Source organism: Haliotis rubra, unplaced genomic scaffold (genome assembly GCF_003918875.1).
Source record: "Haliotis rubra isolate DU_JTF1 unplaced genomic scaffold, ASM391887v1 Scf3, whole genome shotgun sequence".
Classification (NCBI taxonomy): Eukaryota; Metazoa; Mollusca; class Gastropoda; order Lepetellida; family Haliotidae; genus Haliotis; species Haliotis rubra.
Window position 1 is genome coordinate 5,141,123 of NW_025766968.1, and position 18,773 is coordinate 5,159,895.

The window sequence follows — 18,773 nt, forward strand, 5'->3', positions numbered from 1 at the left end:
TCTGGGATATAATCAGATCGCACCTGCAGATCCCTCCGTGAAACACATGAAGCCACGTCACGTGGATCGGCAAACAGCTTGGGGGGCATTTCCTAACTGTGACGCCAGATAAATATCACATTTTCTTCAGATATGTCACTATACGACACCGGCTCTGAATCTTAATCGTCAAAATGTTGACTTCATTTAATGAACAAAAAACCCAGAAATCACCTTAGCAATGCATCCATTTTATCAGCCGAGATATTGTGGAACAACATTAACACACTAAATGGTGTTACAATGTATTTTCAAACTGCCACAATATTCCTTCGCACAATATAACAATGCAAGCTGTCGCCATTTTAGTCACTGTAATCCCAGGAAAATGATAATGTGGATGAAAATCTTTCCGACAAGCTCATCTCTTCCCATTGAAGCTATTTTCATCCGAAATTAAACTTTTGAACTCACCCCTAAGTTTTGGCAAGGGCACAAATGCTGATATCTGCCACACAGATAGATCACCACATGAGTTGGAGGCGAGAAGAGCCTGGGGTGGTCGTCTCCGTACGACGTTAAGACGCCAGTCAGACAGTTGACACACATATTCATATCATCTCACTTCCGGGTGGGTGTTATGACGTCACGTCTGGTGCATTGTCTCCTACGATGTGACAGGACATAAGCATCCCGCTTGTCACAGTTGAGTGTCAGCCCGGTGATGGATGGACTGCATGAAACATAGGGAACATAGGGTTAACAGTTGCGGCAATTTTGTTGTGATTTTTGTTTTATTCACTGTAGTGAGTGAGTTTAGTTTTACGCCGCTTTTAGCCATATTTCAGCAATATCACGGCGGGGGACACCAGAAATGGGCTTCGCACATTGTGCCCATGTTGGGAATCGAACTTAAGTCTTTGTCGTAACGAGCGAACGCTTTAACCACTAGGCTGCCCCTTCCTCACTGTAACCAAGGTAAGTATTAAATAAGAACAATAACACACAACACATTTTTTTCTATGACTCATAGTATAGGTCAATAATAATGATTTTACCGTATTCTTTTCAATAAGCACGCTTTTTCAATGGATAATTATATCTTGCTAAAAAAACAACAGCTTGTAATCGGAGATTTCAAAGCGTATTTTATTTTACCTACTTTTTGGATATCTCTTCTTTGAATGCCTTAGTCTTATCTCACCCGTGACGATCCAAGGTAGAAATGTATTTTCAATAACCCATGCTTCCTGTAAGATACAACTCGAGTCATTCGCTGGCTGACTAGGTTGATAGTTCTAGTATGTTTCACATTTAGCCCCTGTCTTTAGCTGGTGTTTCCTTTTCCCAGGTTACTTTAAAGAAGTGTGTACTTCGGGACGGATTTACCATCAGTGCGGTCAGTTTATATCTCTTGCCTCCGATCGAGTTCCATATTATTGATCTCTGTAGGCACTGTCTTCCCCACCACCTGTTTTCCTTCCTCAACACTTGCCGGGCTTTGTACCCACTACCTTTGCTTCTCCATCAAATCCATGTTAATCCAGGAAACCCGTGTAAAATTATGTCCATGTGTAATCCGCGGTGACCTTGTTAATCCACAATGACCTTGTTAATCCATGACGGCCTTGGCTTGTTAATCCATGGTGACCTTGTTTATCCACGGTTGCCTTGTTAATCCACGATGACCTTGTTAATCCACGGTGGCCATGTTAATCCACGGTGACCTTGTTAATCCACGGTGACCTTGTTAATCCACGAAAGCCTTGTTAATCCACGGCGACCTTGTTAATCCACGGTTGCCTTGTTAATCCACGAAAGCCTTGTTAATCCACGATGACCTTGTTAATCCACGATGGCCTTGTTAATCCACGATGGCCTTGTTAATCCACGATGGCCTTGTTAATCCACGGTTGCCTTGTTAATCCACGATGGCCTTGTTAATCCATGATGGCCTTGTTAATCCACGATGGCCTTGTTAATTCACGATGGCCTTGTTAATTCACGGTTTTCAGGTTAATCAACGGAGCCCATCGTAATCCACGATGACCATGTTAAAGCAATATAATAACCTTAATTAGTGGTGTCGAGGCTACTCCACGATGGCGGTTAGACGCGGAGGAAATGAAGTTGTAAATCAATGTGTTAATTCACGACGTCGATACCATCATTCTCATGTTAATCAACGGGGCCCATGTGACAGACAGGTGAAAATCAACACGTCAACGGTTTCGTCTCGATTACCACAATGTTAGTTGAGGCCGAAATACTATTTTACACGAATGAAATGACATCATATCTGGTACAGAAACCCATTAGTAGTTGTGTATTACGCGATTTATACATTATTTGAAATCAAATTATAAATTTTAAAACCGAAACCATGTATAACCTTACATTGTCTGTTGATTCCATTGAAAATCAAACATTTGCCAAAATAAGGTGAGAGGCGAAGTTTCTTTTGTTCCTGGGGTTACATATAAACAGTTTTATCTTAACTCTCAAATGGCTGAGATAACGATGAGAATGTTTACCAACCATATATCTCGACCACAACAATACAATACTTAAACAGCATCTTGACCCCCTGCAATGTTTGGAGTTTTACAGCTTTATGACCCATCCATAGATTTCAAAGCCCAACACTCGACACTAACAATAGCGATAACTATATGTCTGAACAAATGTTTCTGGATAGGAAATAGCCATTTTTTCAGCACATTAATCTGTCCCGCAAACGAACAATTACCTGTTTTTAAACCCCTAACATGAAAAACAGATGCGTGGGAAATGTCGGCCAAAAGAAGTATACATTAGAAAATTCACACTACCCTCTGCTCATTGACATGTTCTGTAAAATTCCGACCCCTCGATTCCTTGAGGTGTCGGGTACGCGTCACCTTTTGGGATATATTCATTGATTTGAATCTTTTAATACCACCTATGTTACCCATATCGAAAATATTACAATCGTACAACCTTTTCTAGTTTGTGTCATTTTTTACACCTTCAAACATGTCTGAATAGTTTTTTTTAACCCTGCAGTCAATATATAGCATGGCGCGTCGTCTCGCCACAGACACTACATAATTACACGCAATGACGATTACGGAAATAATCGCAATGGAGCTTATTTCCTGGTTTGAAGCTTTGTCACGAGTGGCGCGTCCCGGTATACACCGTACCTCCTTACAGGTGATATATGTTATATATTAGAGCAACAAACAGGAGCCGGGATGTTATTTTACACCCAGAAGTGTCACCGAATGAACATATTTCCGGAAAGTGCCGAAGGCATCCGAAGAGTGACAGGTTCGTGAGTCGAAGTTAGGTCATTATATCCCCCAGGTCAATAAACAAGCTAGCTGTACAGGTACTATAACAGACAGCTGACTGGAGCGCGGCTCCACAAGCGACGACAGAGGAAGACGACGACGACGTATACCTTATCTCGCGTTGATCACAATGAACCTGAAGAAGACCAAGATATATAAGCTGATAGCCACTGGAAATAAGGATGCAGTTATTAAAGCAATGTACGACTACCTGAAGAGCGGCAAGTCACCGAATACTCGGGATAGTGAGACGGGTGGTGGCCTGCTTCACCATATCGTTAGTCACGCGGAACGTTTCACAGACCCTGATGTTTGCGTTGTCTTGTACATGCTCGCATGCAAGGATGTCGATGTGGATCTTCAGGACAACGTTGGGGAAACTGCCCTGCATAAAGTCGTTAGGAAACAAGGAGCGTACAGGATCATGCAGATGCTGCTCAGGTATGTCATCCGGCTGAAACTGTTGTGATATGTATTTTTGTGGAAATGAAACATCGTGCATTTATATTAACTACGTTAGGCTAAAGACACATATTTTCTTGAACTCAGATAGAGGAGTTAGCGAGGGAGGTTTACTGTGACCTGCGGACTTGCATTAGTTCATCTGATGAAGCTTTCACACCTGTCACCTCTGACTGTAACACTTATTGTCACAAAGGATTACAGGTGTTGCGAAGGTGTTGGAGGCCTTCAAGATTACTGCACATATTTAACTACGCGTATGCACGTTATTGCGTGTGCGTGTACGAAACTGCTAATACTAGTCTAGGCCATTGTCGGGTTTACTGCGCTTGCCGTGAGATACCATGTCGAAGTTTAACAGGGATACAAGGATATTCCACTTAGAAACACTTTTACTTAAAGCCGACAGGTCCTTGTTTTGTCTCCTTAGTGCCGAGCGTCAGGCAGGGCAACAACAAGTACCATCTTTTGACGACGTTTGTCAGGGCAACGACATCAAACCACCGGCTTTTCGTTCTAATGGGCAAATGCTCAACCACTCCTGCACAGAATCGTCAAAAACCACGACAAATTAAAGTTATATTTAGTAGTATGAAAAAATATTTGCATAAAATGATAAAGTATTTATTTATAAATAACAAATATATGGAAGACTTTCTTTACGTAATGGTATTTAGACGTCGGCCTCAACTTGATTCTGCCGTGAGGTCAAGCATATGTAATCTTAACTTCATACACGAGTATTAAGATTACATTGCACGATATTGAAATTCGTCACCACCAAAATATGTTGTACATGGATTGTCAACCCTTGGGATAAGTCTCACACCTCAATAAAAAACATGTATCACGTGACCTCCTCGGGGCACCTCATGAATATCAAGGACGTTGCCATAGAAACGTACGCAGCATGAATTTGATTTTCGCTCGAAGCAAGTACACGTTTGATAATGTTTGACACTTGATTGACAAAGTTTTCTTATTGGATAGTTGTCAACATATTCACCATTTCGATGACGGCGGTCTGTAAATAATCGAGTCTGGATTGCACGACCTTTTACTGAAAGTTTGGGGACTTTTTAGAATATTATTTAATTTCACAGTTTTAAAATTATAAAAAACGTTTTTCGTATAGTACACCACAGTTGATGCGTATCTATCTTACACATCTTAAAAGTCAATAAACTTGCTTTTTCGGCACGACCCGTGAAGGTCCATGTTAGAATGAATCTTCAGTAACCCATGCTCGCTGGCTTGGTTGGCACATGTCATCGGTTCTCAATTGCACAGATCGATGCTCATGTTGTTGATCACTGGATTGTCTGGTCCAGACTCAATTATTTACAGACCTCCGCCATATAGATGGAATATTGCTGAGTGCGGCGTAAAACTAAACTCACTCACTTTTTCGACACAAATTAAAAAGGTTGTTTCAAATTTGGAAGGGGTTATGTGTTAATAAATTCAAATGGTAATGATTATGTTTAACAGTTCTTTCAAGTTTCAATCACCTAAGGAACACATTTTGTATACTTTCCTCTGCCCCTATCAGTAATATGTAAACGAATTGTGATCCTATTAACAATTTCACAACTGAACAACTATGTGGCCCTACAGGGAAATAAAAGTTTACACGAGAAATCTGAATTAGGAAATTTCTCAAATTGTCTGTCTGTCTCTCATTTATATCATTCATGTATAAGACAAAATATTATGGATGTCAACTTCTTCTTTATTGTATACACATCGTTTCTGGACTTTTACTTGCCCCTTCGTCAGTTGAATCATTCAGAAGAAGAAGCTGATATCCATAATATGTTGTCTTATACTTGAATACCGACTTCTATATGCATCTCAAGAACGCCCTTTATCATTCACATCAATTAACTTAAATCGTTTAATCTATAGCATATATAACACATGTTCTATTGCCTACATGGGTATGGCGAGCAATCATTGTGTTCTTGAGCTTTGACGAAGCTTCCGAAACTCTCGTTGACGCACTAGTCTGTGTCAGCAACTTAAATGCACATGTAGAGTGTGGTGTTATCATAACCGATTCCACGCACTGATGAACTTCATAAATATGTATCATAAAGACGATAAAGGTTGCCACACATAGTTACTGCATCAAACCCATTGCGTTGAATGTGTCACGTTGAGCGTGATGCGCAGTCTAAATATATGCCACCTTATTCATTCTTCGGCATGAAATATTCAATCTCCAGGCAACAAACGCAGATTCCCTCTATGCATCCAAGCCCCAATACATAAGAATCTGAGAAAGAGATATTCTGATATGAATACACCCCTGTCGCTCTCCGCTCCAACAACATACAACGTGATGATCTAGTGGGGGTATTGGCAACGGCAATATTCGCACCGGTGCTGGAGAGATGTGACAACACGAGCTTAAGTTACAACTAAACATGCTCTTAAACTGGCAACCCAGTGGCCGATATTCCGAACAACAATCCATGATATCTAGGTACAACGACTTGCAGGCTTTAGGGACCGTTTATAATTTATGGCTAGGGGGAGGGTGGTGGTGGTGTGTGTGATGATGATTTTTATGGGGAAGCATGTACAATGTGAATCCCCTTAAATGTATGTACAAAATAAGTGACTCCCCTGCATGTCATGTACAAAATCAATGACCCCCTTCCCTTTTCCATAATTTCTAAACATAATTTTAAATATATTTTGGCCCCCCTTAGCTCCCCAGAACAAAATAGGTGCTTGCTACAGTCAAGACACTAGTTATTTAGCGAGTTGTTAACTTGCTACAGTGAAGACACTAGTTATCTAGCGAGTTGTTAACCTGCTACAGTGAAGACACTAGTTATTTAGCGAGTTGTTAACTTGCTACAGTGAAGACACTAGTTATTTAGCGAGTTGTTTACCTGCTACAGTGAAGACACTAGTTATTTATCGAGTTGTTAACTTGCTACAGTGAAGACACTAGTTATTTATCGAGTTGTTAACTTGCTACAGTGAAGACACTAGTTATTTAGCGAGTTGTTAACCTGCTACAGTCAAGACACTAGTTATTTAGCGAGTTGTTAACTTGCTACAGTCAAGACACTAGTTATTTAGCGAGTTGTTAACCTGCTACAGTGAAGACACTAGTTATTAAGCAGGTTGTTAACTTGCTACAGTCAAGACACTAGTTATTTAGCGAGTTGTTTACCTGCTACAGTGAAGACACTAGTTATTAAGCAGGTTGTTAACTTGCTACAGTCAAGACACTAGTTATTTAGCGAGTTGTTAACCTGCTACAGTGAAGACACTAGTTATTTAGCGAGTTGTTAACCTGCTACAGTGAAGACACTAGTTATTTAGCGAGTTGTTAACTTGCTACAGTGAAGACACTAGTTATTTAGCGCGTTGTTAACTTGCTACAGTGAAGACACTAGTTATTTAGCGAGTTGTTAACTTGCTACAGTGAAGACACTAGTTATTTAGCGAGTTGTTAACTTGCTACAGTGAAGACACTAGTAATCTAGCGAGTTGTTAACTTGCTACAGTGAAGACACTAGTTATCTAGCGAGTTGTTAACCTGCTACAGTGAAGACACTAGTTATTTAGCGAGTTGTTAACTTGCTACAGTGAAGACACTAGTTATTTAGCGAGTTGTTTACCTGCTACAGTGAAGACACTAGTTATTTAGCGAGTTGTTAACTTGCTACAGTGAAGACACTAGTTATTTATCGAGTTGTTAACTTGCTACAGTGAAGACACTAGTTATTTAGCGAGTTGTTAACCTGCTACAGTCAAGACACTAGTTATTTAGCGAGTTGTTAACTTGCTACAGTCAAGACACACTAGTTATTTAGCGAGTTGTTAACCTGCTACAGTGAAGACACTAGTTATTAAGCAGGTTGTTAACTTGCTACAGTCAAGACACTAGTTATTTAGCGAGTTGTTTACCTGCTACAGTGAAGACACTAGTTATTAAGCAGGTTGTTAACTTGCTACAGTCAAGACACTAGTTATTTAGCGAGTTGTTAACCTGCTACAGTGAAGACACTAGTTATTTAGCGAGTTGTTAACCTGCTACAGTGAAGACACTAGTTATTTAGCGAGTTGTTAACTTGCTACAGTGAAGACACTAGTTATTTAGCGAGTTGTTAACTTGCTACAGTGAAGACACTAGTTATTTAGCGAGTTGTTAACTTGCTACAGTGAAGACACTAGTTATTTAGCGAGTTGTTAACTTGCTACAGTGAAGACACTAGTTATCTAGCGAGTTGTTAACTTGCTACAGTGAAGACACTAGTTATTTAGCTAGTTGTTAACTTGCTACAGTCAAGACACTAGTTATTTAGCGAGTTGTTAACCTGCTACAGTTAGGACACTAGTTATCTAGCGAGTTGTTAACTTGCTACAGTCAAGACACTAGTTATTTAGCGAGTTGTTAACCTGCTACAGTTAGGACATTAGTTATTGAGGGAGTTGTTAACCTGCTACAGTTAGGACACTAGTTATCTAGCGAGTTGTTAACTTGCTACAGTCAAGACACTAGTTATTTATCGAGTTGTTAACCTGCTACAGTCAAGACACTAGTTATTTAGCGAGTTGTTAACCTGCTACAGTGAAGACACTAGTTATTTAGCGAGTTGTTAACCTGCTACAGTGAAGACATTAGTTATTTAGCGAGTTGTTAACTTGCTACAGTGATGACACTAGTTATTTAGCTAGGTGTTAACCTCCTACAGTGAAGACCAAAAGAGGACATTTTGTTTGCAATTTATACGACACAATTTCTCAACACCCTGTAGAGAGCTTCAACAAGCCACAGTGTCTGTGTAAAATGAACATTACAAATGCAGGTAAATTCTGTACGTTATCGTTTGTATTCCAACAAATGTTATCACATAAACATGTGTAATGAGAAACTTGGGAATCTTTGAAAACTATAGACGTTGCTATTTCGCAAAGGAAAACAAATACATGCGGAAAAAGCAGTGTTTCTTCATAACACCAGTTCTTTGGTTACCATAATCAATAGTTTTGACTGAGAGTTGAGGGAACCTTACGCTGAAATGCAAGAATGTAAACAAACGTATAAAAGCCTGTGTTTCATGTAGTATTGACATATCGTGCACAGTGGACTGACATCATTTAATGCTAGAAAATCAATTTCGACCCTTTGTTAGGTTTGTATAATCTGCCCCAGACCCTAAAGAATACATACGATATTAGTCTTACCTAAGTCTTGATTTCGTTATTTGCCCCCATTTGGATTTCATTTGTTGATAACAGTTTTAGAATTTATTTATAAGATCACTTCATTTTTGGGACTAAATGTCAGTCTAAGTGTTGTACTGCGAATAATTCAGTGCCAGCTGAAACTAAAATATTGGGTTAAGGGGCGATGTGTATCTAGCTCACAAGTCCGCTTGCCAGATGACAACAGTGAGCAATCTTGTTTAAAACACGTATATACAACTCTTGTGTTGCTCCCTATACCTATAAAATTATCACATACACCCACTTCGGAAATAAAGATGACAACCCTCGAAAAGTCACTTATGTTAACACAATTCTAATCAAAATAATGTATGCGAATAGCGAACTGTACATACTTTATTAAATGGGTAAATGCCGTGAAGATAGATATCAGATTCAACGTGTCAAGTGAAGCGTAGTTTTGTTTTCAAAGCCTCCGCCCGATTTATAACAATTCAAATATCTGGACCAAGGTACACAAAATGATCTTAGCGTTAAACGATCGTTACTCCCATATTTCACTGTTAACTTTCGATAATCGACGGACTAAGGCCACCCAGTGGAATGGAATCCTGGGTGCCGTTATACCTTAGCGTTAAGACTGTCGTAAGTCAATGTGAAGGTATGGGAGTTACGGTCACCTTAGCGTTAAGACAGTCGTAAGTCAATGTTAAGGTATGGGAGTTACGGTCATCTTAGCGTTAAGACTGTCGCAAGTCAATGTTAAGCATCTTAGCGTTAGTCAAGTCAATGTTAAGGTATGGGAGTTACGGTCACCTTAGCGCTAAGACTGTCATAAGTCAATGTTAAGGTATGGGAGTTACGGTCACCTTAGCGCTAAGATCGCTTCGTACAACAACATCCTCGTCATTATATATATGATTCTATATTACAGGTCGACATCAGGGCCTAGATCTTCGAAGCTCTCTTAGCGCTAAGATAGTCGTAAGTTAATGTTAATGAATGGCACTTACGACTATCTTAGCGCTAAGAGAGCTTCGAAAATCTAGGCCCTGGGCAATATACGCTCCAATGTCGCGAACACCTGGTGTCACAACTATGTGATAATGATATAAAAACAGATGCTTATGCAGAAATTTCTCATGATTAGTCTTGTGACATTTATATACATGTATATGTTTCGTCAAGAAACACTTCCTCCATATTTTCCTTCTGTACATTACATAAACAGTCAATTACACAGAATATCAATAACGCTTTGGTCAAGTCATGAAAAATCACACCCTGAACAGAGGTCAATGGAGAGTATACCAATTTTGTTTCTGATATATATATTTCAAAGAACTGTTGTAAAATTTGATTACGTCTAATTAACCGTCAGTCATCCGTGGCTTGATAATTTTGTGTAAAAATATATAGCTTCATGGAAGACTGAGGTAAGAAATTAATTTCAACCACATGACTGTTGCCATATTTGAAAAGTTGTAACGTTGTGCCTTAATAAGTAAATGTATGGATTTTCAAAGGTAAGATGTTAAAATATACCCATTATCTATTTGATATTATGCGATTTTTGATGAAATTTAAATTTAAAAATATAATCATGCAGAAGCATGTTTTGAGAGCGGACTAAGCGACATGACAATATTTTCAATATAATATCGCTAACTTAAGACATTTTTAATTGAAAATCAAACATGATGATTCAATCAACTGAGAGGTATAGTTTCTTTTGCTCCTCAGTGTACTTACTAGAATCGATCACTTCTCATGATGATAAAGTTTTATCTTAATCTTTGTCAAATTGAAAACAATTTCAACATCAACATGTTATACGTATGCATACGGATGCACGTTATACGTATGTATACGTGTCTACAGCACGCGCTGAACGTGTTACCTTACCACATTGCCACAGCAACCTACACAGTGGATACTACCAATCACTGGGTGAAGTTCCATCGATGCAAATGATGTGCACGTCAGTGGATAATTATTTCAAAACGAAGCTAAACTTTTTATCATAGTTGCTGTTATGAAACATGAACTCAGTTGACCCCACGTTCTTTCGCCTTATCCAGCCGGGTAGAAAGAAAGGGGTGAGCGACCATGCGTCTCTGTGTAAAAACTGCCGACTTTGCTTTTTCAAGGGGGCAGTAAAAACCCTTCATTATATTGCATGTTCACATAATATTCGTGATTGACGTTCCACTATGAATGTTATTTGTCTATACGGGTTCATGTTATGACTTTAGGGCAGAGGTAACGTAATATATGATAAATACACAACGGTCCTGGGCTTCCTTTCACAAAGCACTCAGGTGATCGTAAGTCACTAAGGTAACCTTAGTGCAATGTTAAAAAAATGGGAGTTTAGGTTAACCTTAGTAAAGTTTGCTTCGTGAAAGGAGCCCCTGGACGCTGCGTTTTTAAAGTTACCCGAGAGGTTTGTGGTAGTTGTGAATCTGTCTGGGGCATATCGAGGACAAAGAGTCGCTGTGCAGAGGCGGTGTAGCTTGTTGGAACAAACAGCCTTTGTTAAAGAAGACTCATACCTCTCGGCGACCTCACCCGCCTGCAGCGAATAAGACATACAGAGGAAGATATGATCATTCATCATCAAATGTAAGAAAGAGTCTTTGTTAAGCGGAGCATATGCATATTGACAAGTAAGCTTCAGAATATGATGAATTATGATGAATTGAAGAGCTACGAGTTGAATATGGGGACGAATTGTGTTCATACCAATCACTGATAGTTTAAATGAACTTAATCGCATCTTCTTACTAGTTGCAACTCGGTTTTGTAATATGACTGACGTTGGTTCGAATACTCCTTGGTGAAAAATGAGACATTTCAAAAGGAAATGTACCATGTATAATGTATTAAAAGCTTAACTCCTTCAACGCCAGTTCATTTTCATACCCTGTACATATTGAAGGGCGGTCGTTTGGACTTTAGCCCATTTCCATACCTTTCACATATTGAAAGCGCGGCCCTTTCAACGTGAGAGGTCTGGCACTGGGGTCTTGCAATTCTCGAGATTCCCGCAAGGAAAGTAATTGACAGATAGAGGTAATGCATTGTACAGAATACCTTTGATAAGTACATAAAACTAATTTAGCTTTGTAGGATCTTTCATAGTATTATCGAAATCTCTTGTCAAAAACAGTTTGTTACCGTTGTTTAAAACACATATATCCAGTAGGGGTGACTATTGAGGGGGAAACAATTATTGCGATAGCGATAGTCCATTGCAGCATACTATTGCGATAGCGATAGTCCATTGCAGCATACTATTGCGATAGCGATAGTCTATTGCAGCATACTATTGCAATAGCGATAGTCCATTGCAGCATACTATTGCGATAGCGATAGTCCATTGAAGCATACTAATGCAATAGCTATAGTCCATTGCAGCATACTATTGCAATAGCTATAGTCCGTTGCAGCATACTATTGCGATAGCTATAGTCCATTGCAGCATACTATTGCGATAGCGATAGTCCATTGAAGCATACTAATGCAATAGCTATAGTCCATTGCAGCATACTATTGCGATAGCTATAGTCTATTGCAGCATACTATTGCGATAGCGATAGTCCATTGCAGCATACTATTGCAATAGCTATAGTCCATTGCAGCATACTACTGCGATAGCGATAGTCCATTGAAGCATACTAATGCAATAGCGATAGTCCATTGCAGCATACTATTGCAATAGCGATAGTCTATTGCAGCATACTATTGCGATACCGATAGTCCATTGCAGCATACTATTGCAATAGCTATAGTCTATTGCAGCATACTATTGCAATAGCTATAGTCAATTTGCGATAGCGATAGTCCATTGCAGCATACTATTGCAATAGCTATAGTCTATTGCAGCATACTATTGCAATAGCGATAGTCTATTGCAGCATACTATTGCAATAGCTATAGTCTATTGCAGCATACTATTGCAATAGCGATAGTCTATTGCAGCATACTATTGCGATAGCGATAGTCTATTGCAGCATACTATTGCAATAGCGATAGTCCATTGCAGCATACTATTGCAATAGCTATAGTCCGTTGCAGCATACTATTGCGATAGCGATAGTCCATTGCAGCATACTATTCCAATAGCTATAGTCTATTGCAGCATACTATTGCAATAGCGATAGTCTATTGCAGCATACTATTGCAATAGCGATAGTCCATTGCAGCATACTATTGCAATAGCGATAGTCCATTGCAGCATACTATTGCAATAGCGATAGTCCATTGCAGCATACTATTGCGATAGCGATAGTCTATTTTCTCCTTAAATTGTCTCATTTCAAGTCATTTCTCAAATGAATGTATAGTTTATATGAAATGAAAACAAGTTGAAGTAGTTTCAGTCTCTTTTAATAACTAACAAGAAACTTGAAACCTAGATCAAGTAAACAGTTAAAACAAAAACTCAAGGAAGCTGCACCCAAACAATTAAAAAAGAAACCCAGCATATATATTTAATAAAAATAAAGTCAGTTACGAAATCATCGCTAGTCACACATACTATCGATGATGCATCGATAGTTTTTCGTTTCTACCATCGATTAAATCAGTGCTATCGGAGACTCAACAATTGCAATCAATCGATTGTTCAATGTATCGTCACAGCCCTAATATCCAGTGATCGCTTCCGTGTGATCCGCAAGGTTTTACAGTTTTGTATTGTAAAGGCGCACCTTTCTTCCTTGAACAGTAACGCATCCTACGTATTAGGAGTGACTCCCTCTTTAAACAATGATTCCCTTCATACAATGCACATTGATATGATGCCATATCAGAGTTTTGGAATGTTATTTATCGACTGTATTATATATAAGATTTATAATTTCCGATACGTGGGCCGTGAGTCACCTGAGGTTAAGTCTTGGTTAATATTAACACTGCGGTATCCATGCGTATCTGAGGGCGCGGTAGCATAGCCTGTTGTACCAAGACACAGACTATCCCGGCACAATGGAGAGATGACCCTAGATAGGAAGGGTGGAGACAGACGTTTTACATGACATTTAACTCAGTGTTTAAAATTTCCTGTTTATTTTGTTGTGGTGTCTGTCTGCAATACCCCAATACACTCCCTTATTGTTAAGTTGCATGTAAGCCTCAGCTACACTTGTATCAGTCATGCCCTGGAAGGATACAATAGACGCTGTGTTAATCTGGAGTTTGAACTACTTGGTGAGACGGAATTTTTCAGAAGTGAGTGAGTGAGTGAGTGAGTGAGTGAGTGAGTGAGTGAGTGAGTGAGTTTGAACCTGCGTTTTTTCGGTGTGACCTGCGAACGCTTTGACCACTAGCCTATCCGCACTTCCCTGTGTCACTGATTGAGTAAATGAATATGTAACTATTTCAGTTATATCACGGCGTGGAAGGAAATACCAAACTGATGCAGGTGTTAGATTGAAAACCTATCTGGAATTTGAACCCACCAAGTCGGACAGCGGTATTGCTAACGTTCGGGATTCTCCACACGAATCGTAGTGCTTTAGACCACTGGGAAACCAGTACCCCCCATCACGTATCTTAGGGAGCCTTTCCACTCAAACCTTTCTGCTCAAACCTTTCTACCTAAACCTTTCTACCTAAATCTTTCTACCAAAACCTTTGTACCCAAACCTTTTTATCTAAATCTTTCAACCAGAACCTTTCTACCCTAACCTTTCTACCAAAACCTTTCTACCTGAATCTTTCTACCAAAACCTTTCTACCTAAACCTTACTACCAAAACCTTTCTACCTAAACCTTTCTACCTAAACCTGTCTTCCTAAACCTTTCTACCAAAACCTTTGTACCCAACCTTTTTACCTAAATCTTTCTACCAAAACCTTTCTACCCTAACCTTTCTACCCTAACCATTCTACCAAAACCTTCTACCTAAACCTGTATTCCTAAACCTTTCTACCAAACCTTTGTACCCAACCTTTCTACCAAAACCTTTCTACCTAAATCTTTCTACCAAAGCCTTTCTACTCTAACCTTTCTACCCAAACCTTTCTACCTAAACCTGTCTTCCTAAACCTTTCTACCAAAACCTTTGTACCCAACCTTTTTACCTACATCTTTCTACCAAAACCTTTCTACCCTAACCTTTCTACCCTAACCATTCTACCAAAACCTTCTACCTAAACCTGTATTCCTAAACCTTTCTACCAAACCTTTGTACCCAACCTTTCTACCAAAACCTTTCTACCTAAATCTTTCTACCAAAGCCTTTCTACTCTAACCTTTCTACCCAAACCTTTCTACCTAAACCTGTCTTCATAAACCTTTCTACTAAACCGTTGTACCCAACCTTTCTAACAAAATATTTCTACCTAAACCATTCTAACAAAACTTTTGTTTCCTAACCTTTCTACCAAAACCTTTCTACCTAAATCTTTCTACCAACCTTTCTACCAAAACTTTTCTCCCTTAATCTTCCTACCTAAACCTTTGTACCCTAACCTTTCTACCAAAACTTTCTACCTAAACCTGTATTCCTAAACCTTTCTACTAAACCTTTGTACCCAACCTTTCTACCAAAACCTTTCTACCCTAACCTTTCTACCAAAACCTTTCTACCTAAATCTTTCTACCAAAGCCTTTCTACTCTAACCTTTCTACAAAATCCTTTCTACCTTAACCTGTCTTCCTAAACCTTTCTAAACCTAAACCTTTGTATTTCTACCTAAATCATTCTAACCTTTCTAACCTTTCTACCAAAATATTTCTACCTAAATCATTCTACTAACAAAACATTTGTAAACCTTTCTACCAACCTTTCTACCAAAACCTTTCTACTAAAAAACCTTTGTACCCAAACCTTTCTACTAAACCTTTGTACCAACCTTTCTACCAAAACCATTTTACCCTAACCTTTCTACCTAAATCTTTCTACCAAAACCTTTCTACTATAAACATTTCTACCCTAACCTTTCTTCCTAAACCTTTCTGCCCAAACTTTCTACCCAAACCTTTCTCCCTTAACCTTTGTACCCAAACCTTTCTACCCAACACATTTCTACCCAAACCTTTCTACTAAACCTGTGTACCCAACCTTTCTACCAAAACCTTTCTACTTAAATCTTTCTGCCAAACATTTGTACCCTAACCTTTCTACCAAAACCTTTCTACCTAAATCTTTCTACCAAAACCTTTCTACCTAAACCTTTCTACCCAAACCTTTCTACCTAAATCTTTCTACCTAAACCTTTCTACCAAAACCTTTCTACCCAAAACCTTTCTACCCAAACCTTTCTACCTAAACGTTTCTACCCAAACCTTTCTACTAAACCTTTGTACCCAACCTTTCTACCAAAACCTTTCTACCTAAATCGTTCTACCAAACATTTGTACCCTAACCTTTCTACCAAAACCTTTCTACCTAAATCTTTCTACCAAAACCTTTCTACCCAAACCTTTCTACCCAAAAATGTCTACCCAAACCTTTCTACCAAACCTTTCTACCTAAATCTTTCTACCAAAACCTTTCTACCTAAACCTTTCTACCCAAACCTTTCTACCAAAAACCTTTCTACACAAACCTTTCTACACAAACCTTTCTACCTAAACCTTTCTACCTAAACTTTTCTACCCAAACCTTTCTACCCAACACATTCTACCCTAACCTTTCTACCAAAACCTTTCTACCTAAATCTTTCTACCAAAACCTTTCTACCTAAATCTTTCTACCCAAAACATGTCTACCCAAACCTTTCTACCTAAACCTTTCTACCTAAATCTTTCTACCAAAACCTTTCTACCTAAACCTTTCTACCCAAACCTTTCTACCAAAAACCTTTCTACACAAACCTTTCTACACAAACCTTTCTACCTAAACCTTTCTACCTAAACTTTTCTACCCAAACCTTTCTACCCAACACATTCTACCCAAACCTTTCTACCTAAACCTTACAACCTAAATCTTCCAGTGCAGTCTGGACCAGACTTTAATATGTACCCAGTGCTATATTTCACAAAGCTTCCATAGCGCTATGGTTCTCATAACCTTATATAATTGACAAAATGCCAACGATAGTCTCCATCTTATAGTGTGTTACATATGAATGGCGCCCCTGCCTGTAGCGTTAGTATATCAAATCAAAGCGTTTGTCCATTTAACTTAGGTTCTTTCACACGGGTTACGTGGCGCAATGTGTGAACTAACACATTAAAGATGGCGCATGACATGTGATTCATGATATACTAATCTCCAATATTTCTCGCATGCTAATGTTCACAGCCTGGATATCAAGTCTCTGATAGAGGATTTACTCCTCAATGGCGAGAACGTATCAGTTTCATAAAAGTCTTAAAAGTCCAGCATTTAGACTTACCGTTAACTTAGTGTCCTTTTGAATATCCATGGATGTAGCACCCAAAATAGACCATAACCAAATAGTTGTTGACAAAAGAAAGTATAAGTCTACCATGGAGTTGTTTACGGATATAAAGTATTGGTTGTTACAATGAAGTATTGTTATCACGCACAGTGACATCATGCACATTTTGCAGCAGATACTCTCTGATTATCGTCTCTGAATATAACTTAATTTTTATAGAAACAAATAATTCCTTTTAACTTGGAAAGGACCCCCAGTGCATTGCAGAAAGGGGCAGTAGGGTAGCCTAATGGTTAAAACGTCCGCTCGTCACGCTGAAGACCCGGGTTCGATTCCCCATATGGGTACAATGTGTGAAGCCCATTTCTGGTGTCCCCAACCGTGTTATTGCTGGAATATTGCTAGAAGCGGCGTAAAAGCATACTCACTCATTGCAGAAAAGGCTGGGCCGAATTGAAACTAACGCGGTTCGGGGACTGTGAGCTGGACTAGAGATGATCGTCAATGGAATATCGGAAGTTGCTGTAATTGAATAGGAAGTATGCAACCAGACAACAGAAACATACACTTGCTTGATTTAAAACTGAAACAAACAAGGAATCGGTTTATGCAGCTACTATAGATGTGTTTGACCTCGGGGTTGCAAATTTCTCAGGCGACTGTTGTCAGCCAAGTAGCTGAAGCTTGTAACGTATTGCTCAAATTTCTAAGTGTATACTTTCTTTCACCCGGAAACTTCTTATGATAAGTACGCTAAAAGACGATAGGCTTATCCGCCGGGCACCCTATTAACATATTCAGTGCATAATATTCGGTCGAGGGAGATCTGAACTTATATCGAAGCGATGTCCTAGAAAGGGTATGATGGTATTTTCTTCATACATGATTCACATGAATCGGGATAGAATACTATAGATAACCGAAGATGGTTTATTTTAGAAGTTACTCTGCGTTTATGCAAGGATGAACTTAAAATCCGGAGTATCAACTGTGCAGATACGCATATTCCTCCATAAACACAGTTGCATATTAAAGTAAATTCTTGTCAATAAATGCACCACAAGAATATCTTCACGGATTGCTTACTCAATGATAATCGCACAAAAACCTGTACACAACTGCCCAACATCAGCGCCATCGTTGAGTACAAGTGCCGCACAAACCCCGCCCATACAGCCATTATCAGCCAATCAGGTAACCGTAGTTTCTTAGCAGGCGCGGCCTAAAATATGGCTTTACAAGCCAACCAATTTCACGGAATCGCTTGCAGTTTATTTGTGATAGGATTTTAGGTACTTTTTATTTGAGCAGCCTCGCTAATTATATATGCAAGAGGTCATGGTTGTAGCTTCCAGTCTTGTTGATCACAAAAAACATTCCAATCCAGTCTCTGCGAAGTACACGAAATACCGGAAGACCATTAATTAAGCAAGAGTCAGGTAGATGG

At 39.1% G+C, this 18,773-nt stretch overlaps 1 protein-coding gene across 1 annotated transcript in view; it reads left to right on the plus strand.

Annotated features, from left to right (window-relative positions):
- Positions 1-3,143: 3,143 nt before the first annotated feature.
- The window catches only part of LOC124282440, a 35,913-nt gene continuing 20,283 nt past the window's right edge, over positions 3,144-18,773 (plus strand). The window contains exon 1 of the mRNA XM_046718425.1: positions 3,144-3,755. Within this exon, the coding sequence (XP_046574381.1) occupies positions 3,445-3,755 (311 nt within the window). The 5' untranslated portion in view covers positions 3,144-3,444. The remainder of the gene's footprint in view (positions 3,756-18,773) is intronic.